The sequence below is a fragment of the Brassica oleracea genome, chromosome C8, assembly GCF_000695525.1.
Source record: "Brassica oleracea var. oleracea cultivar TO1000 chromosome C8, BOL, whole genome shotgun sequence".
Lineage (NCBI taxonomy): Eukaryota > Viridiplantae > Streptophyta > Magnoliopsida > Brassicales > Brassicaceae > Brassica > Brassica oleracea.
The window spans coordinates 21,659,339-21,683,559 of record NC_027755.1 but is presented as its reverse complement, the minus strand read 5'-3'; the positions used below and the strand labels follow the sequence as shown (position 1 = coordinate 21,683,559).

At 34.8% G+C, this 24,221-nt stretch overlaps 2 protein-coding genes across 3 annotated transcripts; one reads left to right on the top strand and one right to left on the bottom strand.

Moving 5' to 3' along the window:
- Window positions 1–1,484: 1,484 nt before the first annotated feature.
- On the bottom strand, window positions 1,485–2,048 carry LOC106308944 (glutathione S-transferase T3-like). Its single transcript, XM_013746045.1, has one exon. The coding sequence runs from the start codon at window positions 2,046–2,048 to the stop codon at window positions 1,485–1,487; it is 564 nt and encodes a 187-aa protein (XP_013601499.1).
- A 6,806-nt stretch (window positions 2,049–8,854) lies between these two features.
- Window positions 8,855–10,289, top strand: LOC106309820 (probable nucleoside diphosphate kinase 5). 2 transcript variants are annotated; one of them, XM_013746953.1, is made up of 5 exons: window positions 8,855–9,092; window positions 9,301–9,510; window positions 9,598–9,705; window positions 9,903–10,012; window positions 10,105–10,289. In XM_013746953.1, exons 1-5 carry the CDS (start codon window positions 9,022–9,024, stop codon window positions 10,134–10,136), a joined length of 531 nt encoding a protein of 176 aa, XP_013602407.1. In that variant the 5' UTR covers window positions 8,855–9,021; the 3' UTR covers window positions 10,137–10,289. The 2 variants fall into 2 exon arrangements, with proteins under 2 accessions (XP_013602407.1, XP_013602408.1); XM_013746954.1 differs by having other exon boundaries at window positions 8,872–9,092; window positions 9,309–9,510.
- The last annotated feature ends 13,932 nt before the right edge of the window (window positions 10,290–24,221 follow it).

Here is a 24,221-nt window from a genome sequence, read left to right as displayed (position 1 = left end):
CGCATCAGCTGGGCAACCATATGCCATCATACGAATTGCTGCCGTTGCCTTTTGTAACGGAGAGAGACCGAAACTTCTAGTAGCATCTCTTCTCTGTTGAAAGTATGAGATTTCAGCGGAGAGTCGATCAACGATACGCATGAACAACGACTTGTTGATTCTAAAACGGCGTCGAAACATGTGAGAAGGATATGTTGCATCTTCACTAAAATAGTCGTTCCACAACTGTATGTGCCCTTGTTCTCGTTATTTTTCAATGTAAGCTCGTTTCTTTTTTGATCTTGATGCTTCTTGACGATTTTCAGCCCAAGTGACCAAGTGAAGAGATTATCGAATTGTTGATCGAAAATTTGATCAAACTTTTCATCCAAAAAGTCGTCAAAATTATTAGAAGAAGAAGCATCCATTTAGAAATGTAAATTTGAATTTAGAAATACCAAAGAAATTTTGAAATGGTAAGACAACGGGAGACTTGGATTTGTGAAATTAAAATGGTAAGAGAACGAGAGTTGTTGTTGTTGTTAAATGGTAAGACAAACAGAATTTAGAAATGCCATATAATTTTCTGAAATTAAAAGAGAAATGGTAAAAGATTTTGGAGACAAATGGAAGACACTTGTTCTTAGAAACAAACAGAAATGATATGTTTGAAAGAATGAGACACTTGTTTTTACAAACCCAAACGGGAGACTTAGATAAGAGAAATAATATGTTTGCCACTTGTTTTTACGACACACACTTGTAGAAAACATACAGACTCACAACTTATAGAAAACAATTTATTAAAAAATAGAGACAGCTAGTTGTTTATGTCTTGGTTTATTGTGTCACAAGTTGTCTTCGGTCTTGGCTCCTTCTGTCACAAGAAGTTGTTAAGTCTTGGCTTTATTTTCCACCTGCAATAGACACAAGCAAAACGTGATGAGTCCAAACTAACAAAGCCATGCAAAAACAAGTCTCAATTTATGAAAAACAGAGACATAACAAGCAGAACCATAAACATCCATTAACCATAAATAGTAGAAAGACAGTAAAGCATACAGACTCGACTCGAACATCCAAACATCCAAATGCAATTAAGTTAAAGACTTAAGACAGAAACAACATACAGAGTTGCAACTTAAGACTCAAGCTAACAGATCAGTAATAAGCTTATTTTTTAATTGCATTTCGAGTTCACTTAATGGCTCAGACTTGGCAACTAGGCTCTCAAGCAATTTTTGTTTGTTAAGAGTTGCCTTCAAAGCAAAATCTTTCTGCCTAATCTCCCAAAAGCTTTGAAACTCCATCTTCTCCTTCTGTTCCGCTTCCAAAGTCGCTTGCTTCCTCACTGGCTTCTTTCTTCTTGCCTTTGCTGCTTTAACACCTTCTGGCCGAGCCATTGCTTCATCCTCTCCGTGGCTTACATGCACTGAGGTTGAAAACTGGTCATCCAACTTCCTCCTTTTTGACTGAACTTTATCCTTGGTAGCAGACGATGCAATCTATTTCTGATCATAGCGTAGCTCTAACCAGGCATGCTCTAGTGTGAACTTGGCCTTGTGATCATTGAAGAAAATCATGTGAGCCAACTTCAAAACGTCATCCTCGTTCTGTCCACTCGATCTCTGCTTCGTTGCCGCTTCATAACACCTAACAAACTTACACACGCCCTCATTAATCTTAATCCATCTCGCTTTACAGTGTGTTAGCTTCCTCTTTTGCGCGCCATCCAGCTTTAGACTCACAGCAAAATAAGCAGCAATGCGTTTCCAAAACGCAACTGCTTTCTGCTCATTTCCAACCACTGGGTCTTTCGAGGTGTTCAGCCAAGCACTTATCAGCACCCCATCTTCTGTTGGTGACCATTTTCTTCTCTCTTTACGGTCAGACAAGATCTCTGCATCTTCGTTGCCATCTTCAGTCCTTTGTGATCCGAACATAGAGGCATCTGACGCAGAGACTTCAACAGTTGGCTCACGAGGGACAGGCTGATAAGGGTTTTGAGTGATTGGTTGTTGACTGTTTAACAGGTTTTGAAAGCAACAATGTTGAGTATAAGGATCCATAATGGCTTTGGAAAAGGAAAGTAGATGGAGTTTTTTAATAGCTTTCGCGGATGCTTTATATGTGTTGTAAATGTTGAAGTTTTAAAGAGAAGTTTTTAAGTTGTTGAAGTTTTAATGTTGTTGTTGTTAATGTATTTTAGTATATCTATACCTAAATATCATTGATCACAAGGCCAAGTTCACATGATCATGTGAACCACAGAGCCTTAACCAATTTTATTAAGACAAAAGAAGTCAGAACGTAAGCATATCGATTCCACAAACAATCAATCCCACCATCGCTAATTAATACAAAATAGAGGAAATATTAAGCATATCAGATCCAGAAACAATCATTTCATCTATTCAACAGTCGAACAAAACTCTACTAGTAATCTAACAGATTTCACCGTCCTCAATATTATGAAACAATCATAAAAATCTCAAAATTAATTTTACAAAAGACAAGGGATGGGCGATAAACCAAAATCGAGACAGCAGTAACATAAACATCAAATCAAACGGATGATTTGTTACCGATAAGGAGATCGAGACGAGATTCCATACGAGGTTCGAGACAGAGACGACGAGGTTCGATAGAGAGACGACGAGGTTCGGGACAGAGACGAGACTCGAGAGAGAGAGACGACGAGATTTGATTCAGAGACGCCGAGCTTCGAGAGAGACGCCGAGCTTCGAGAGAGACGCTGAGTTTTTCGAGAGAGAGACGAGCTTGCTTCGAGAGAGAGACGACGAGGCTCGACGGAGATAGGACGAGGATCGACAGAGAGACGACGAGGCTCAGGACAGAGACGACGAGGCTCCAGACAGACGACGAGGTTCGCTTCAGAGTCACCGAGATTCAAGAGAGAGAAGACGGAGAAGTCGAGATTTTCGAGAGAGAGACGAGCTTGCTTCGAGAGAGAGATGACGAGGCTCAATAGAGATACAACGAGGCTAGACAGAGTGATGACGAGGCTCGGGATAGAGACGACGAGGCTCCAGACAGACGACGAGGTTCGCTTCAAAGTCGTCGAGATTCGAGAGAGAGAAGACGGAGAAGTCGAGAATGAATCGACTTTTTGCGAGTCGTGACGAAGGAGAGAGAGACCATTGATGGGCGGTCCAATGAGAAGGCGCCACGACACGGCTCCCTACCAAAACTAAAAAGCTCAATTTTAAGAGTGGTACTGACTTAATTTGGGCTTTTTGATTTATTTTTTATTCAGTTTTGTTAAGCACCATGGGTTTAGTCACCCCGATGGAGCTGCTCTAAACAAGATATTTTCTTAGTTTGGGCTCCCAAGCCCACTATCACTAATTCACATGGTTTAGAATGAGTAATGATTAAATGGCCCAACGACTAATACACACTCGCTTCGATTCACGTTTATTTTTCTTTTCAAAATTCAATTCAGGTCGATTCAAGTTGGAAGTGGCAAAAATTTAGTTACGTGGGACCCACAACTTGCTGACGTGGACATCTTAAGAAAGAGGAAACTGTACTATTATAATATAGATTAATAGGATCGGTCCGGAGTTTTTTATTTAAATATTAATTATAATCATATATTTATGTTGTTTTGATATATAAATATTATATAAATATAAGTAGCTAGATAATTATAAAATTATTTTTAATTATTTATTGTTTTCTGTCTTATGAATATCAATTAACCCAATTTCTTACAATAAAATTTTTCGTTGATTTATTTATTAAATGAAACTTGTGTAGCTTAAAATCATGCATGCATTTAAGCTGAATCGAATCTAAACTAAACCGAAGTAAATCCGGTTATGTTCTGTCGTTTTTCTTTGAAACAAAAGGCTCAAAAGAAAAGACCCAATGGAAATTGAACGCATTGTTTCCTGTCTATTTTCCTTTTAAGTTTAAAATATATATCTCATATCTCACCAACACTCATGTCTCTGCGCGTGTATGGCACTTCCATTCATGTTAATTCTCAATAACTAATTAAAAAATGAAATAAAAACCTTTGATTGCTTCCTTTATTTCTTATGATTCGTTCGGAGCAATCTTTGCTTTGATAATATCTATATTTCTTTAAACAAAAAAAAAACTATATTTCTCTCTTGATCGAGTCATAGCGGAATTGAGAAACCAATCTGATTTACTCGCCACCGCTTAAATTGTGGAATGTTTTTATTAATTGGCTTGATTTTCTTTTTTAACCTCTTCAGTGTTGTTGCTAATCATCCTCGTCCCTCTGCCTCTTCACACTCTGCAAAACTCATCGCCAATAATTTTAAACTCTTGAATGTTATTTAGTTACCGGAGGTGGCGGCGAAATGAACCGTCACTGTTGATATCGCCTCCAACCAAAGCGAAGTCAATAGCATCCAGAAACTCACAGTACGCTCCTTCTTTTCCTTCTCGTTTCCAAAGTTTCAGTTTTTACATATGTTTTTATTATATTGGCTATCTCTCTGTATTTGGGCAATATCACGGTTTGAACAAAAAGCCCACTAAACTGTAAACAGTTATGAAACGCAGCAGCCCACATTAAAAGTTAATGAAACGATGAGTTTAAGATAAAGAGGACAAGTGTCGCACTCACAATCAATGACTTTATGACGCGGCGTTATATGAGAGAAGAAAACATTCTTTTTATATATACTAGTGGTATTCCGGCGCTACGCGCCGGGTTCGTATGTTTTATTTTCTAATGAGTTCAAAATTGTTTTTTTATTTAGTTGGTAGTGGTTAGTAATAGTAATGTATTACTTTGTTTCGAAGTTTCTTAGGTCAAAGAGAAATCACATAAGTGATTTTCACTAATTGATTCAATAAAAATAGACCAATGCATGTTTTTGTTTTGTGAATATATTTTTGAATGAAGATAATAAATTCATTCATCCTCTTAAAATAGTAATAATCTTCGCATGCTTTGTTTAAGTTATGGATGTGGTAATCTGTTAAGGACTTTATTGTGGATGTATTGGTTGAATAATCTGTCTTCAATATGATTTTGAATCCATTAAGTGAATTCTTAATCATGGTCTAGCATTGATCGGACCTGAATTGACTATTTTTCAGGATAATTTATCCATATTTTTTACTTCTTCGAAATTGCCTCTGCATAACATTAATATATCATAAGATATGTGTCGTTGTCATAGTTTCCATCTGCAGATTGGTAAAGATGGATAGATTTGCGGTGGTAAAAGTATTGATTTAACTCCTTAATGTACTGAGCCTCTGGATTGTCATTATCCAAACATTGATTTTTTAAATGAATGTAATGATATATCATCCTAAATGACTCTGCTGCAAATATCATAGACTGAGGTTTTTGAAATAAACAGTGGAGATATGTATCTAAAGAGTTTCTTTCACAGTTATAAGCTTCTAAAAACGTTACCGCGTCGATAATGGATAAAATTGATCAATAAAACAAAACCACTTTCTTTGCTTCCACATTTACAAAATCAGTAATACAACCTAAAAACACAAAGAAAATAATAGTTCATAAAGTTGGACATAGGTAAAAATCTGCAAACACTACCATAACTTCAAAACCATAGTGCAACGTTATGGACCACACAATTTCAAAAATAAAAACATATCTGCAAACTTATCGCTACAGAGTACATGTCCAAACCAAACATGACTACTACTACGCAAAATAAAACTAAGAGACTGTTTTTTGTGCACCAGAAATTTAAGAGACTGAACAACAAAAAAACATATTGAAACTAAAATATTTGGAGCTAAAATCATGAAGACTATATTTGCCTTCTACAATATGATATAACGAAATATAGAAAACTCAAAAAGAAAAAATAAATTATATTCTTAAAAGTAAAAAATAAATTACATTTTTCAAATAAACTATTATTCTTTTACTGAAAAAACAAAAATTGAAACATCATAAATTAAATTCAAACATTTAGTTTAGTATCTATTAAATCACTCTTTTCTCTTCACAACAAAATAGTGACGGTAAGTAATATACAATATATTAATTTACATCCTATTTCATTTGGGTGAGAGGTCAGTATCCTACAAAAGGATGCTGCAAAAAAGATTGAAACACAATAAATTAACAAAGCCCAAAATTTACATTCTCGAACCAATTAAATAATTTAATTTTATTGAAACATGTAATTCTACACGATTTTATCGCAATAGAATAATAAAATTAATTGAAAGGTATATCTAAAGCATTAATAAAATTTATAAGAAACAAAATTCAGTGTTTAATTATTTTAAAGATATAAATCAACAACATATAGTTTTTAAGTCATATAATATATATATACATGTATATATATATCAATATTATTAGCGTTTGCACTCTAAGAATTTAAAATTCAAATTATAATTTATATTTTTGTAAAAATAAATAAAATGATTTTTACATATTCTAATAGTAATATAATAGATTAAATATATTAAAATTTATATAAGAAAACCCGGACGTAGCATAAGTTGTCTTTAGATGTCACATGCTAGTACATAATTATTTTGCAAATCAATTAAATTACATAAATGTTTGACACCTTTAAACTTTTGATAAAATAAAGTAAGATTCAAAACGGAGCAGCAAACCAACATATGGAGAGTCGGTCTATTTAGAGATTTTTCATGGATCCATTTTTAATACTTGAAATAGATTTAAGAAAAAAAAAACACAAGTTTCAAACTTATAAGCAAACCGAAAGATACAAAGTGAGTGTGAAATAAAAGTCATCTAAAAAAGACATAATAAATAGCTCAAAGTCACAAACTTAAGCAGCATGTTGGCTAGCGAGAGCCTTTGCCTGGCTGCTTCAATGATGGTAAGCTTAACACCCTTACCCTTACGTATACACCCACGGCCTTGACCCTTTGCCAAGGGTGAACACATTCCTCAACCTTGTTGGAAACTCATGTCCTGATGAGTCTTGGATGTGGATAGTCTCAAAGCTTCACTTATGCTTCACACTATTTTTAATCCCACTAACACGCCCTCTGTTTCTACCCCCAACCACCATCACAACATTCCCGACATCAAACTTGATGAACTCAACAATCTTGTTCTCCTCCAAGTCGATCTTAATGGTTTCATTACTAATGTGCGACCATCGTATGTGTTCAGGAAAAGGATGCCCTTTTGTTCGAACTGGATAGTTCTAACCTTGCAAAACTTAAACCGTAGATAAGAAAAGAAACAAATCTTGGTGGTACACATTCATGTCAAGCATTACTCTAAATTATGACAAGAGCAAGAGAGATCAAAACCTTAGATTCCTCGTCCCTGATGGGAGTGAAGACGGAAACGTCCTTTGGTATCATAGATAAGACGGAAGTTCTCGTAGCAGAAGATAAACAAATGCACCACCAAGTTTGTCAAGCATCCAATATTTAGGAGCATTGAGCCTCTTCATATGCTTCTTTAAACCTCTCGCCTGTGTAATAACCCAACATAACACATGTGTTAGAGCGATACAAAAACTATAGCCAGTGATAGATGTTCCATTGAGATCTAAGTAAGCCAGATCTAAGGACTACTATCCACTAAATGATCCCAACACCAAAGCCGTCTAAATGTCTTCCCTGTAAAGAAAAAAAATATCCTACAAAACTAGTATGATGTAAGGCCAATCTAACAATTTCAGAATGAGGTCAAATAAAGAAACTGGAAAACAACAAACACTCACTTTTGCAAATGATATGCAAACCAACCAGCAATCATCAGAGACTGTCCAAGAAAACACACAATTAAAGGGCTAAGTAACTAAGCAAGCAAGGAAGTTGTCATTAGCTGGATCAATATTCAAAACAGAGTAATTTAATACTCTGGAAACTACACAATACCCCTTTTCATCCAATGTATTATGCGGTCTGACCACTGGCAATTGCACCAACCATACCACCCTCATTGGATAGAGAACCAAACATAAAGTATTAATACATGGACAAGAGATCAAAGTCAGACAAAGAATAAACCAGACAGTTCTAGACAGAAAAATTGGTTAATTACCTCAGATACAGTAGTTAAACCGAGATCCTTAGTGATCGCAACTTCTGTTGGAGAATAATAATCACACTGGACCCAAACCATACAAATCAGTCACAACTCTCTACAAATGGAAAAAAAAAGTTGAAAGGGTTGAACTTTCTTCTTACAGTGAAACCGAATTGAATATGACTAAGAGTAGCGATCAGACCACATGCAAAAACATAGATAGAGCTGTCACTGATAACTTGAGACGAACCCATCATACGCGACTCTCTTGAACCCATCTGACACCAACTCCTTGTGTGTATGAAAGGTCATCTTAGATCATTCCTGGCCCCCTCTGTATCACTCATCTTTTGGTTCTTGACTCTACAATCTTAATCGTAATCTATATATCAAAGCTTCAAGATCTAAACTCCTTTGGACTTTCTTGTCGGTATAGAGGATCTAGAAACTGGGTTTTCGATGAATGGATTAAGAGACGCCGTATTAATGGAAGTGAAAACGGAAACTGCAAACGTCACAGAAACGTTGCTGGGATAGGTGAGACGCAAAGCGATACTCCTCTAACATCTACTGAAAGAAACGCTAAATAAATCCAGGTCCAATATGAGAAACAAATTAGCGGGCCACTGATTGACACTTAAAAACCGAAGCCCACTAAAACAGAAAAGAACATTTTTAATGATCGAAAAGATCATGCCACGTGTCAACAAAAGCTGATGTGGAGAGCTGAGGTAAGAGAAAACTCTATTTTATTATTATATATATAGATAGATAGATAGATTTAAAGAGATACGTTGGTGGGCTTAATTTTAAATAGCTTAATTGGCCCAAATTGAGAAAACGGATTGATTGTAAAAAGATTCAATCGTGATCGAGTAATTTTAAAAGCGCGTTTTAGAGTTTAACTGCCGCTTGCCGGAGGAGAAAACTCAACTCGCCGTTAGCTACCCCGAACTCCAGTTTTATTCCCGCCGTGTATTGCCTGACATCCACCGCGCCGTTTCTGAACTCCGATCAAGTTGATGTCGGGATTCGCAGCTCACCTAGTGCTCCTCCTCGTTCTCGTCTCTGTCTCCTTGTCGCCGTGGGTCAGGTGAGCTAGAAAGCTAGGGTTTTTATCGGTTTGGTCTGTGAACTCTGTTGGATTCGATCTGCGAGTTCGGTTTTAGATCCAATTGAAAACTCTTGTCGCTGGATGAATCTCGTAGCTGTTAGCTTATTCCAAATGTCAACTGATTAGTGTTTTGTTAACTTGTTTGAACTTTTTTGTTATCCGATTTGATGAGCTAAAAACTGTTTAGGTGTTTAGGTAAAGAGAGAACATTGGCTATGATAAAGCCAGATGGAGTCTCTGGTAACTACACTGAAGAAATCAAAAGGATCGTTGTCGAGGCTGGTTTCAATATCGTCAAGGAGAGGCTTACTCAGCTGGACAAGGAGACAGCCTCTGCGTTTTACGACGAGCACTCGTCAAGGAGCTTTTTTCCTCATCTTGTTTCTTACATGACAAGGTGAGCGAGTTTTGGTGCTAACACTATAAGTGCATCTTTGCTTTTGTCTGCTTTCGCTAATGCGTGTGAACTACTGTATGTGATAAGTGGTCCTGTGGTGGTGATGGTGTTGGAGAAGAGAGACGCTGTTTCTGATTGGCGTGGTTTAATCGGGCCTACTGATGCGCAAAAGGCTAAGATTTCTCATCCTCACAGGTTTGAATTTATTTTGCTCTCAAACACCTCCTTCTCTGAGTTTATTTATTCTCTTTTTGTTTCTTGAATTTGCAAATACATTGTGAGGCTAAGTTATGACTCATTAGGTTATTTGAAGATCATTCTTTGACTTGTTATGACTCATTTGGTTGATCTTCCGTCATGTATACTATAAACTCTTGTCTTGTTTCTTGCAGTATCAGAGCATTATGTGGTAAGGACTCTCAGAGAAATTGTGTGCACGGCTCTGATTCAACACCATCAGCTGAGAGAGAGATCAAGTTTTTCTTCAAGGATTTAGTTTCAGGTTTAGTAGTTTTTCACATCTCACTTGTTCCTTGATTCAGTATTATTTGCTTAGAATCATTGACCAAACCATATCCGTTTTGATATTTGCAGGTGACGTCGCTTCACAACATGATGAACTATAAGATACACCAAAAGATACTCTTTGTAATCTTGTAACTGTTGCTTGATCTATCTATAGGGCATGTTCGTTTACGTGTTGCGCGACCTGCGACTTGCAACTAAAATTACGTTCGTTTATGTGTCGCGCGACCTGCGATTTGCGACCTGCGACTAAACCTGCGATCTGCGACTAAAACTATGTTTGTTTACGTGTCGCGCGACCTGCGATCTGCGACCTGCGACCAGTCGCCCTATCAAAATTTTCTTAATTTTTAGTCGCTGTTTTTTCGGGCGACTTGAATGGGAACCCGCGACTGGTCGTACGATCAGTCGCGCGATATCAAAACGAACAACAACCTGCGACATGCGACCAATCGCAGGTCGCATGTTATGCGACAGCAAAATGAACAACAACCTGCGACGTGCGATAAGTCGCATGTCGTAGGTCGCGTGATAGCTAAACGAACAGATTAGTCGCGCGACATCAAAACGAACAACAATCTGCGACATACGACCAATCGTAGGTTATGCAACAGCAAAGCAAACAACAACCTGCGACATGCGATAAGTCGTAGGTCGTATGTCGCAGGTCGCGTGATAGCTAAACGAACAGGCCATAGTCACATATACTGTTTCATACATAACAAATGTTCAGTAACTTCGAGAGAACTTTATGAATTTTGGGAACAGTGGTATTATTACCACTCAGATTTCAATCTAAGACACATCAGTATACTTTACATAGACACCCCCAAAGCGTTATGCATGAATACAATATTTGTTTTCCGTGGCTTTTTATTCTGGATAACTCACGCCTAGACCAGGTATTAGGGTAAGATGGGCAAAGGCCTATTATTTTTTAGTTTTGATAATATTTGATTATCTATCTATAGTATAATATCGGATCTCAAAAAAAAGATCTAAATTATTGCTTGTTTTTCCCAACGAATCGATTAATATTCATAAGATTTATGATGTTTGCAAGAAAACAGCAGAAAATGAAGAAATTTGGTCTAAAACTCGTCAAAAAAGAAGAGACGTCGAATGTAAATTTGCAGAAAACCTAAAACTGTAAAGAGGAAGACAATGAGTAAATAACCAAATTATCTTCATTTAAGTTAAACATTAAAAACATTGAAAAACATCCAAAAATGTCTCCTTCTTGCTTCGAACTCGGGTTCGATATTAAGTTAGGAGAACTCCGAACCGCTGAACTATGTAATCATGATTGTATCTTTTACAAATGTATTATATATAACCAAAACAAATCGCCGATTAATCCCCGTAAAATCTTTGATTTTTTCATTCGGCGCTAGACGTAACCCGAGCGTACGAGGAACGCCTAGCGAGTTTCCGAACAGGGATCTATACTATTATTTATGAAGTGATTTTGTTTATTTGTCATTATTTCCATGATTTTAGGTAATTTTACTTATTTGTCATGTTTTAATTAGGTTTAAACTGAGTCATTAATTTATTAATATTTTTTTTCTTAGTCAATAATTTATTAATTTAAATAATATAACTATGAAATTTGAAACCATGTATATAATTATTTTGATATTGCTTATGTGTCATGTTCTCCACGATTTTAGTTATTTTTGCTTATTTGTCATATTTTTATTAGGTTATAGCATAGTCATTAAATTATTATTAGTTTTTAGCTGAGTAATTAATTTATTAATTTAAATAATATAACTATAAACTTTGTAACTAGATATATAATTATTTTGATTTTGTTTATTTGTCACGTTCTCCATGATTTTACTTAATTTTGCTATTTTTCATGTTTTTATTAGGATTTAGCTAAGTCATTAATTTGTTATTAGTTTTCTCTGAGTCATTAATTTATTAATTTAAATAATATAACCATTTCAAGATTTGTAATTAGATATATAATTTTTAAATAAATTTTGTAACCAATTCTTATTATTCTGTTTTAAAATCATATTTGTTAGTGGTAATTTAAAATTATATTTGTTACTGGATGTGGAACATAATCTATTTTTTATTATACTTTATCATTTTATGATAGTATAGATAATGTATAAGTGATATTTATCTTATCTTAGTATCCATCTTAATAATGTATTATAATTATTTGTCAACACTATGCTATGATAGTATATATTCTCATCCTACGTTTGAAGGGAAATACACACAAAACTTACAAAACTTCATTTTTAAATAATATGAAACACTTTCAAATGTTCTCTTTTTGAAAAAGAACCCCATTTCATTTTTTCTTATTAGAGTTAATGAGTCGGTTAAAGATTACTATAAAATTAGAGTAAAGGTGTTGCTACTTTAGAATCATGAAAAAGTCAAAATTTGTTTCAATTGAATTGGTATTGGTGTCATTGTAAATATATTAATTTATTTCATTTTTGATTCACATTAATTATATGATTTGGTGTGAGTCACTTATTTGAAATTTAATTTGTAGGGAACTAGGACTCATGCTTCTGTTGAAAAATATTCTTTTGGCGACTTGTTTTTTTTTGGTAATTTTCTATATACATTATCTCAACGGGATTCTTTTATTCTGTATAATTTTACTTTCAGTGATTATACCATAAAATATAAAAATACTCCTGTGCTTTTTAAGACAAATTTTTATATAACAACCAAAATCATACCCTGTAATGATTTTCCAAAAAGTCAACAAATAATGATTTCAAAGAATTTAAAAAAATATAGGGACGTCAATATGAAAATGTATTTTTAGTCTGTATATTTTCTATATCATATTTTATTTTTATTGATGTGTCTTATTTATGATATGTTTGTTCACGAGTTCTTATTTATGATATGTTTGTTCACGAGCTCTTATTTTCGTAAATAATATATATATTTATCATGATATTTGGGACATTTAATTAATAAATAGATATTAACAATATCTATCGATAATATCATAATTATGTTTATTTTATTTTTATTTTATGGTGTTAACAACTATTATTATAGTCATTTTCTGATTCTTATTGAAAACATGATCCAAATAAATATTACAATATTAAAGTTAAGATTAAAAGTAAAAAGTCAATAAAAATACGTCGTAAACTATAAATTATCTAATTAAGTTAAACAATAATATTCTTAACTTAAAATAAATTAATTTGTATTTGTACGTGACCAAACATCAAAATCACAAATAAAATTATGCTAATATGAAAATTAACTTAAAATATTTAAAAACATATAGAAACTTGAAAAATTAGAATTAAAACATTAAATAACACTAAAAATTTGTTAAATAATAAACATAATATAAATATTATCTAAGAGAATACAGAGATAGTATTTTGTAATCAATTATTTTTGTGTTTTTGTTCAATGTTTTTAAAATCTAAATTATAGAGAATATATAATGTTTGTTGGCTATTGTTATTTTGTTGATGTTTTATGGGTTGTGATTGTTTATAAATATTTTCTTTCAGTGCCATTGAATTTTTTTCAGTCCACAAATAAAATAAATATATATAAAAAATAAGTTTTTAATTTCAAATCCAAGTTGTCTAATTTTATTACTATAGTTTTTTTAGATCTAACATCCATATTCTATAAAATAAAAATATAAAACAAAAATATAATTTAATTCATTGATTATTAATATGAATATTGAAGTTTTATAATTTATAATATTAATTAAAAATTTGTATCTAATTTAATAATTAATTTTGTATAAAAAATAAACATTAGAATTGAAAATTTTTAGGTGTATATATATATTAATCCGCACAGGTACGGACCATCAACTAGTTGTTTCTATATAATTCATTAGCTATTAGCCTATTACATCTTCAATGTATCAAACAACGAAGTGTACATATGTTATGTTTGATAAAGAGTTAACATATTTAATAAATATGTGTATACCGGATGGCGGATGCTATAGAACCAAGATGAATATAAAATGTTTATATACATGGTATCACACCAATTAAGCTGTAACGTATTTGCCAAAAACAGTTTTCACGTTTACTATTTGATTACTAAACAAAGTTATAACTATAACTTTGTTATTATTATTTTTTAAAAATTAATCACTGTTTAGGAATAAAAATACAAAATTAATGTATGAAATAGTCATGTCACAATTATATAGTTATTCAACCTCACAAATTCAATACAATTATCAAAATCTTTTACTAATAATTTTTTAAAAAAATATTATAGACAAACATATAAATTAAATTTCTTTAACAGATAAGAAAAAATTACAAAAAATGTTACATATTTATAGAAACAAAAAATTACAAACCAACATTGTACATGCGGATCAAGATCTAGAACTGACAAATATGATTACAAAGAAACGGGCATATATGCATATGATTACAAAGAACCAAGCATAGGCCGGATCAACTTTTAAACATCTATTTTTTATAATATAGATCTTGATTAAGATTTAAACACAAATATGATTACAAATAAAAACACAAATGTGATTATAAAGAGAAACAAATATATGAACATTAAAAATTTCTAAAATAAAAATAAACAAAAAATATACATACCTTTTCGAAAAAGATGGGTCATAAGCTAGTTCTAGTATAATCTTAAACAGATGTTAAAAAAAATAACATTCATGGGCATCGCCAAAGTTACAAAGAAAACTATTAATGCTACTATTGAAATACATTCTTTAAGAATCTCTTAAAGCCCTTAAAGAGATTAGCTTTCTCAAAGCTCTCCCCTCTTTGTTTCTTCACGGGAAAGACCTCGAGATCCTTGGCTAACTGTTTGTAAAAAAATTCCCACAGAGCGATAATCGGTTGATAGTAATCAGGGTGAGAATACATACAATTGAACAGCATCCCAGCGATCTCCTTACACTTAGTGCTACGAGGTCTTTCACAATCTTCCAAGTATAAATCTTAAACAGATGTTAAGAAAAATAGCATTCATAGGCATCACCAAAATTACAAGGAAAACTATTAATGCTACTGTTGAAATACATTATTTAAAAAAGAAAAAAAAAACTTAGAATCTCTTAAAGCCCTTAAAGAGATTAGCTTTCTCAAAGCTCTCCTCTCTTTGTTTTTTCGCATGAAAGACATCGAGTTCCTTGGCTAACTGTTTGTAAAAAGCTTCCCACAGAGCGATAACCGGTTGATAGTAATCAGGGTGAGAATACATACAATTGAACAACATCCCATCGATCTCCTTACACTTAGTGCTACGAGGTCTTTCACAATCTTCCAGAGCGTTAAAAACATCTTTGCAACCGCCTCCTCTCATGAACTCGAAATACCTAGCTTCTGCGGCTTCTTCCTCAGTTGATGATTCCCCTGCTCTCGGTGGGAACAAGCCATGGATGTTCTTTTTCAACAAATCTCCATTAGTTCTCACAGAATATGGCCAATCACTATAATCTTCCGGTTTCTCTTGCTCCGGTTTTGCCGGCGGAAATTAGATGGATGACGTGATCCCCATTCAGCGATTCTGGTGGTTAATAAAGTAACAAGACGATATTGAGAGATTGAGGATATTTTTCCAGTGATCTCTATTACACAAATTTGTTTATATAGGTGCTAAGAGAACACAACCCTTCCGATTTTGCAGCCAATTCTGAAAGCTTTAGGCCTTTAGTGGGCTTGTCGCGTGAAGTGCAAACCTTTTTACTGAAAAAGGTTCGTCTTGATAATAGACCTTTTTTTTTTTGTAACACTCTTGATAATAGACCAATTCAAATACATTGTGAGGCTAAGTCATGACTCATTAGGTTATTTAAAGATCATTCTTTGAATCGTGACAAAAAAAAAAGATCATTCTTTGACTTGTTATGACTCATTAGGTTGATCTTCCGTCATGTATACTATAAACTCTTGTCTTGTTTCTTGCAGCATCAGAGCATTGTGTGGTAAGGACTCGCAAAAACACTGTGAGAGAGAAATTAACTTTTTCTTCGAGGATGTAGTTTCAGGTTTAGTAGTTTTTTCATATCCCCCTTGTTCCTTGATTCAGTATTATTAGTTAGAATCATTGACCAAACCATATCCGTTCTGATATTTGCAGGTGACATCGCTTCACCACAACATGATGAACTATAAGATACACCAATAGATGTTCTCTTTGCAATCTTGTAACTGTTGCTTGATCTATCTATAGTCACATCTACTGTTTCATAACAAATGTTCATTAACTTCGAGAGAACTTTATGAATTTTGGGAACAGTGGTATTATGACCACCCAGATTTCAATCTAAGACACATCAGTATACTTTACATAGACACCCTTAAAGCGTTATGCTTATGCATGCATACAATTTTTGTTTTCCGGGGCTTTTTGTTCTGGATAACTCAAGCCTCGCTCAGGTATTAGGGTAAGATGGGCAAAAGGCCTATTAGTTTTTAGTTTTGATAAAATTTGTAAATATAGAAATTTAACAAAGAAGAAATAAAAAGCGTGGAAAGGGAAGAGAGGAAAACATTCCTGAAATAGAAACTTTAGTTTAGCTTTTTTTTTTTTTGTAACACTTGCTCTTTAATTAGAAAAAGGCTTCAGGCCCAAAGTAGTTTTAGTCCATGGATGGGTCAGATACACGAGAAGGAAATAGAGAGAGTTTTGCTAAACGATCCGCTTCCACATTCAGCGATCGGGAGAGATGAGAGAATGATATCTCGACAAAAGCATATGAGATCCTTTGGATATCTTTGACAATACCAAAGATCTCTTTTACCTGCATGTCGTTGTTGATGGTTCTGATGAGCGTTAGGTTGTCAGAGAAAGCTTTGAGCTTTTGGTGCTCAAGTTCCACTGCAGAGAGGAGACCAGATCGGAGCGCAATTGCTTCCGCTACTAGTGGTGAGGTGATCGATTCAAGCGTAGCTGAACCATAGCTAAGGTGAGTTCTGTTTCCATTAGAGAAGATCCAAGCGATTCCTGCCCGTTTTGATCTCTTATCGTATGCCGCATCAGATCTGCATGTCGTGTAGGCGCCGCTTTCACCAGTGTTTCCTGTCGATCTTCTTGATGTAGGTATCACTTTCTTCACCGATTGAATCTGTTGTTGTGCATTGTTCCATTCTCTTCCTAGATTCGGAGCTTTTGTCGTTGTTTCCATAGGTGATAGAATCCAATTCTCAAAGACATGCAAGTTGCGAGTCGACCAAATTGCCCAAAGGACCCAAGGGAGGACCGTCATTGCAATCCCTGATGGAGGAAAACAGACTGTGGTCCTGAATTCAACTAGAGCTTGCTTGAAGTTTATGTCCGTAGCTAGGTGAACTACTTGTCTCAGGGGGATTAGCTTCCAGACTTCTTGAGCAAAAGGTCAAGAGAAAAAGGTGTGCATCACCGTTTCACTACCTTTACATTTGATATACCGCACATCTGAGTTAATTCCACGTTTTTGCAGTTGCTCTCCCAGCGGTATGGCTTCGTTGATGATTGACCACAAGAAAAGCTTCATCTTTGGTGAGCATTTTGCAGACCATACATCTTTGATTCATCCAAATGTTTCTATGGTCTCATCTAGAGGTGTTAACTCTTTTGTAGAAACTGCGTAGTAACCAGACTTTGTGGTATAGGTACCAGACTGTAGCGGTTGCCATATGAAGATATCCTCTGTGTTTGCATGGCCAGGATGAAGGAGTTGAACTTCTGTAGCCACCTGAGGTAAGAGTTCTTCCACTCTCTTCTTATTCCACTTCATGTCTGTCGTAAGGAGATCAGCCATTGTTAGGTCTAGAGCATGATCTGGTATGGGTCCGTATGGTTTCAGCTCTGAGTCTAGAGAAATCCAAGAGTCTTTCCAAATCTTAGTATTGACCCCGTTACCAATAGCTTTACCTACTCTTCGTCTAAGTAGGTCCATGCCATGTAAAATACTTCTCCACCCATGAGAGCACACTGCCGGTAGTTCTACTTCTAAGAATGACCTCTTGTGGCAATATTTTCCTAGTAGAACCCTAGCTAGGAGACATTCCGGATTCGTAAGCAGTCGCCAAGCCTGCTTAGCAAGAAGAGCTTGGTTGAACAGTTGTATGTCTCTAAGTCCTAGTCCTCCTCTGTCTTTTGGTTTAGTCAGCTTGTCCCATGCTACCCAACACATTCGTCTTGTCCCATCCGATGAGTCCCACCAAAATCTAGTTAGAATTGACTGAATTCTTTTGCACAAACTGACAGGTAACTCAAAGCAAGACATGGTGTATGTGGGGATTGCTGTCAGCACCGCCTTTAACAGAGTGAGCTTCCCAGCTCTGGATAGGTGTCTCGTTGATCGGCTTGAAGCTTGTTGTCTGATGCGATCCACTATGGCCGTGAATAAGTCCTTTTTCCTCCTCCTGAAATGTTCAGGTAATCCCAAGTACTTTCCTGATCCTCTTTCTTTGTCAATTCCTAGAGTTTCTTTGACGCTTCTTTTTATTTCAGGTGGTGTCTTTGATGAGAACGTGATGGAGGATTTGTCGACATTTATTTTCTGCCCGAAGCTTTCTCGTACCTCTCAAGGACGATCTTCAGCTTATTGCAACTGGTCTGGGACGTTTGGCAGAAGAACATGGTATCATCTAGCGCCGGGAATTTGACTCTTTACCCGCGGAACCCGGCCCATTTGGCCCGCTACGGGGCGGGTGCGGGCCCAAAAAAATTGGGTTTTAAAAAATGCGGGTCAGGCGGATTGTGCCAGAAGATAGCGGGGCGGGCGCGGGTCTTAATAATTCTGGTAGCGGGTTAGCGGGCACCCGCATATGTTGAGAAACATGTGGTTTTGGTTTTAAGTTTGTGTTGTTTTTGCGTTTTAGGTTGTTAATGTGTGTCGTTGTTTAGTCTTAGGTTGTAACTGTGTGATGTTTTAACTTTTCAGGGGAATAAAATTAAAATCTGAAAGCCCTAGTTGGCTTCAGTCTCGTTTCGCTGCCGAACCCTAATCGAAGCTCACTCTCTGCTGATCGTTGTTTCTCATTCTGAGTCTCGACTTCTCAGTTCTCAGCATGTCTATGTGTCTCTAGAGTGGACTCTCTGCATCTCTCTCTCTCTCTCTCTCGTTCAAGGACAAGGTATATGCCGATCTTTCTCTCTCTCAACTAGTCAACTATATGTCTATATCTCTCACTCTCTCGATCTATGTTTCTCCCGACTCTATGTCTCTCTCTGTCTCTCTCTCGACTCACTATCTCTGTCTCTCTCTCGACTCACTGTCTCTGTCGATCTCTGTCTTTACTGACTCTCTGTTTCTCTCATTGTTGAGTTCTCATAGTCTTCCTCTTGTATTTTTGTTCTGAACAGGTACTAACATGGATTCAGACCAACAAAATAGAGCTGATGGTGGAATAATAACAACATATCCGAGTGTTGTTAGTGAGGGGTCGAGCTTACCTCATGAAATTTCAGAGGATTCAAGTTAGCTGTCACCTCCCACAAAATGTTCAAGCACTGATCTATGCTCGTAATTGCCTCGGCGGCTTTGAACCATATGACAGTTGTAAGTTTACTTGATTCATAGTTTAGCACTCATATTGTACAGCAACAGAGTCTTCATTCATGAAATGTTATGTTGGTTTTGGACAGAAACAGAGGCTGTTGAATCTAGTGATCAAGAGGAAATCTTGATGTCTGTGACGTTTGCATAGACGTGTAAGTGATAGTTTATTAGTCATTTGCCTTCATTCATTTATTTGATGATCGTATACTGAACTATTTTACCATTTAGGCAACTGATCAATTTGAGGTCGTGGCAAAAACAAGAATGAAGACCTCTATGTATCTAAGTTCGATTTCAGTATGGATAAGAACTTATGTTTTTTGTGCTGTTTCCTGTTCTTTAGAACTTAAACCTATGGCGTGGTGTCTGTTGAAACTTAAATTTATGTCTTGTTGTTGAAACTTTGAGACTTATATTACGTTTTATGTGTGTTGTCATGTTTTTTTGTGATTTGGCCAAAAAAAAAAAATTTCTTGATTCTGGTGGGTTACCCGCGAGACCCGCTTGATTAATGCGGGGCGGGTGCGGGCGTCTTGTATAACTCTTAGCGGGTCAAGCGGGTAATTTTTTTTAAAAAAAAATTTGACTCATACCCGCAGCGGGGCGGGTCAGGCGGGACGGATCCGACCCGCTTCCCAGGACTAGTATCATCTGCAAAAAGCAGATGATTAACCCTTGGACTGCCCCTTGCCACTTTGATACCTTGAAAGGTACCGTCTCTTTCCGGCTTTTGACATAGACCAGATAATACTTGACCACAGAGAATGAATAAGTACGGGGAGAGTGGGTCTCCCTGTCTTATTTCTCGCTTAGGGTGTACCAGACCATGTACTGAATCGTTTATCAAGTAGGAGTAAGAAACTGTAGTTTAGCTAAGCTACGGAAACGTTACAAAACAGAAGAAAAAGTCTCGTCCTAACAATTTACTCACATGCTTTCTCCATTCTTCCATCGTTCTTCGGTCCTTGTGCATTTGTCATCTCGATATTTTTCTCTCTTTGCCTCACTCTCTAATCATAAATTAAACCTTTTTAACGTAGTTAACGAATTGAGTGACGAGTTGGGTTTACGGGTTTGAATGGTAGGGAAACTGATATTACATGTTGTGGTTTCGGCTATAGGAGAATTACGAAATTCGGTCACAAATCTTCTGTTATTTAAAATAAATAAAAAAAGACGAGTTGGGTTTAGGCCAATACACAACCAGTTCATTTTTCTCGGGAAATTTTAGTGTTTAGATGTGTAACATTTGAGAACTTTGTACTAATCATTCATTGTAATACATTTCTGAAATATAATAGTATATCTAAAAAGTTATAGACTTTTTTGGCCGCTATATCACTAAAATGTGTGCAAATTTTTTTTATCAATTGTCTAGAATTAATTTAATGTTTGTTTAAAATTAAGGATATAATTATAGTTTAAGAATCCATTTCTGATATCTAGCCCATATTACAAAGCATGATGAAAGATTATATATATATATATTTTTTTTTTTTTTTTTAAATAATTTTCAATATAGTGCACTGGCTGTTAAATAAAGATGGAGCTTGCGGGCCAAGAGACTGCATGGGCCAGGAATGGTGGCCACCGGTGTACGTTCCAATGACTTTATTCAACAACATGATGTCTGTATAATTTGATTCTTTATATCTTGTTGCTACTTAACCGATAACTTTATTCGGTCTATTAACGTCTAGTCGCATGCTGACGAATCGCGTGACGATTGAGCATCCATTAACAACAACATGATGAATTTCAACTATATAAATTTCTACTTCCAAGTTTTTGTAAAGTAAAGGGAATTAGAATCTAGATGTCTAACACGTGTACTGTTTGGAGAATCACAAAGACATCTTAAGAACTCCCTAGATTTTGTGTTAATCACAGTTAACAAGAGTTAAGACAACGTATTAAATGTATAAACCACATATTAATCACTATTTAGAGTGGTCCCTAATCCTAATTCTTTTCCCAATGTCCCGGACCACTCATTCTTAGTTAAGTACATTTTTAATCAGGTGTGTGTGCGCGTGTCAGTGTGATGCCACTATAAACATTCGGATTAGTCTCTTGAGTCTAACTCGGTGTTTTGAAACCCGACCCGGACCCGCGGTTGAACCGGTAAACCCGGCAACCAAGAAAAAATCCAGTTTGGATTTTGTGAAAAACCTAATATTTAGAAACCCGCAAAAACCCATAAAAACCCAGTAGAACCCGGCATCCGATACCGGTTGAACTACTGGTTGAACCAATAAATAACTTTTACTTTTTTTTTTAATTTTAATTATGTTTTTAATTATGTTTTATATTCTAAATTTCCAATTAATAAGTTATATACTGACAAAAAAAGTTAGGTTTTTCCTTTTTACTTTTATATTTGTGATTTTTAGATTTTAATGAAGAAAATAAAGTGAATGATGGTAGAGAGAACCAAAACTAGTTGATGTGATTTGGTGTTAGTTTATTTCTGTTATTGATAATTTATTATAATGATTTTTTACTTTTGGTTTATTTTGTATTTGAAATTTAATTTATTATTCACATTAAACATTTATAAATTTTATGTCTTGATTTTTTAGATGTCATAACTCTCACCTTGTTAGACAAAATTATAAATAGTCTAAACTATTTTTTGATATTTTATATGTCAAATGAAAATAAAAATATAGAAATTAAAGTCAAGTATTTTCAAAATGTTATTAAACATAAATATATACATATCCAAACTATTATTTTATGTTTATAAGAACATTTAGAAAATATTAAACCTTAGTTTCTATATTTTTATTTACATAGCTGATATATTATTATGTAATAAAATTAATTTATTTATTAACATGCGGTTCGTCCGCGGTCGACCCAGTGATATAGCAACCCGGTAAATCGTCCGGTTCAGTGTCCGGGTCGGGTTTAAAAACATTGGTCTAACTTTATATCAAGTAATTCTCGGGTTTGCTAAAGATAGTGCTAAGTAAGTATAAATTGAAGTATAGTACTCGGTAATTAAATAAAAATATCTAGAAAAATTAAAAGAAGGAGGTGAGAGAGAAAGTTGACGTAGAAGACAAAGTTTCATGGAGACCAAGGAAATGTTTGCTAATCCATAAATCCAATGATGTTAATTCATTTAGCAACATGCAATTCTATTGGACTCTGACAATCATTTTTATTTTATTTATTTACATATCCTTTAAGCAAGTAGAAAGCCTATTTTTACTGATCCATATAAGTGGGAGCAGTTCCACATGAATTCACTGCAAACATAAAAAAACATTTTTATGTGAGTTGGTGCAAGAGTTTAGAAATATAGGACACTTGCCCTAAAGAAATTATAAGAGCAGCATCAACGGAACGCTTAAGTTGGAGGAGCTTAAAAAAATTATTATAATAGTGGGTGGGTCTTACATAAAAACTAAACACCGTCGCCTTTACGTTCTATTTAAGCGCCGTGTTTTTTCAAGGCTTGCACTGTTTCGCAGATCCCACTAACTCATGGCGACCCGCGATTGATTTATTTTTATTTTTATTTTTAATCAGACAAAAAAACTAAAAAAAAAAAATTAAACACTTCATTTGGATGCTAGGATTAATGGTGCTCTAAGACACTTGCCCTTATACACAGAAGAGTTAAGGACTTGAGGGGACATTGCACAGCTCTTTACATGGATTTTCGTTATTTTTTCTTTCTTTCTGACTCTTTGTATTAGATCTTTATGCACTTTTTGAAAATAACTTTAGCACTTTACAGATTTTTAATAGTTTTCCCATAATATCTAAGACTACTGTGGATACATAATTGATGATTAATAATACATTGTATAGCAGACATGTCTAATCTTGGACTTAGCCGCTTGTCTTTATTATACATTGTTTGACGTTTGTTTTGTAAGCTATGAGTTACGACAATGAACTGACACCAATTTCATCATCTAGGTTAATGCAGCTAGCTTACTATAAGTATATATACTTTCGGTAACCAGCACTGGCTCGAAAAGATACGAGCCTGTAAATGAACCATGGCTAACTTAAATTTTCATACGATTTGAATATGTATTAAACAACATTACGTAGTCATGTACGTTGTGGTATAATGGTCTCGATTACCCTCAAGAAAGTAAATTAGTTACGTTTCAAAGTGTGCAAATACTTTGTAATTTGTATGGGCTATTAATTTAGTCACTTTGACTTGAGTTTTGGTCGGGACGCGTTATCCGTTGATAGATTTCGGGAAAATCTTTGCCAACCTGCTCACGTCCAAATATGTGATGGCTAAATGCATTACGTAAATAATTAAAATGTATACTTTACATACCTATAAATAATATCGACTGAACATACAATTATGACAAGAAATTTTCTTGCCTCACCTATAAATGAGTTAATTATTAATTTTGTAATACTACTTTCGATAACTATATATATGATTAATTCTCTTTTATATGTCAATGAAATTTTAATCTTTAGGACCAGAAAACATAAGTTAATTTTCTTGCCTCACCTATAAACTAAGTTAGTTATTAATTTTGAAACACTACTTTCGATAACTATGCTTATTTCTCTTTTATATCTACTTTTTTGCATATACCCATATCAACAGTGGTGGAACTAGCAACGTGCCCAATTATATGTAAACTAATAAACACAAGTTTATAAGTAATTAACAAACTTGAGG

Excerpts from the sequence above, each read along its gene's own strand:
- LOC106308944 (XM_013746045.1), bottom strand. The coding sequence starts at position 2,048 with ATGGATCCTTATACTCAACATTGTTGCTTTCAAAACCTGTTAAACAGT.
- LOC106309820 (XM_013746953.1), top strand. The coding sequence starts at position 9,022 with ATGTCGGGATTCGCAGCTCACCTAGTGCTCCTCCTCGTTCTCGTCTCT. Across the intron at positions 9,511-9,597 it reads CTTGTTTCTTACATGACAAG|TGGTCCTGTGGTGGTGATGG; the intron begins GTGAGCGAGTTT and ends GTATGTGATAAG. Across the intron at positions 9,706-9,902 it reads AAGATTTCTCATCCTCACAG|TATCAGAGCATTATGTGGTA; the intron begins GTTTGAATTTAT and ends TGTTTCTTGCAG.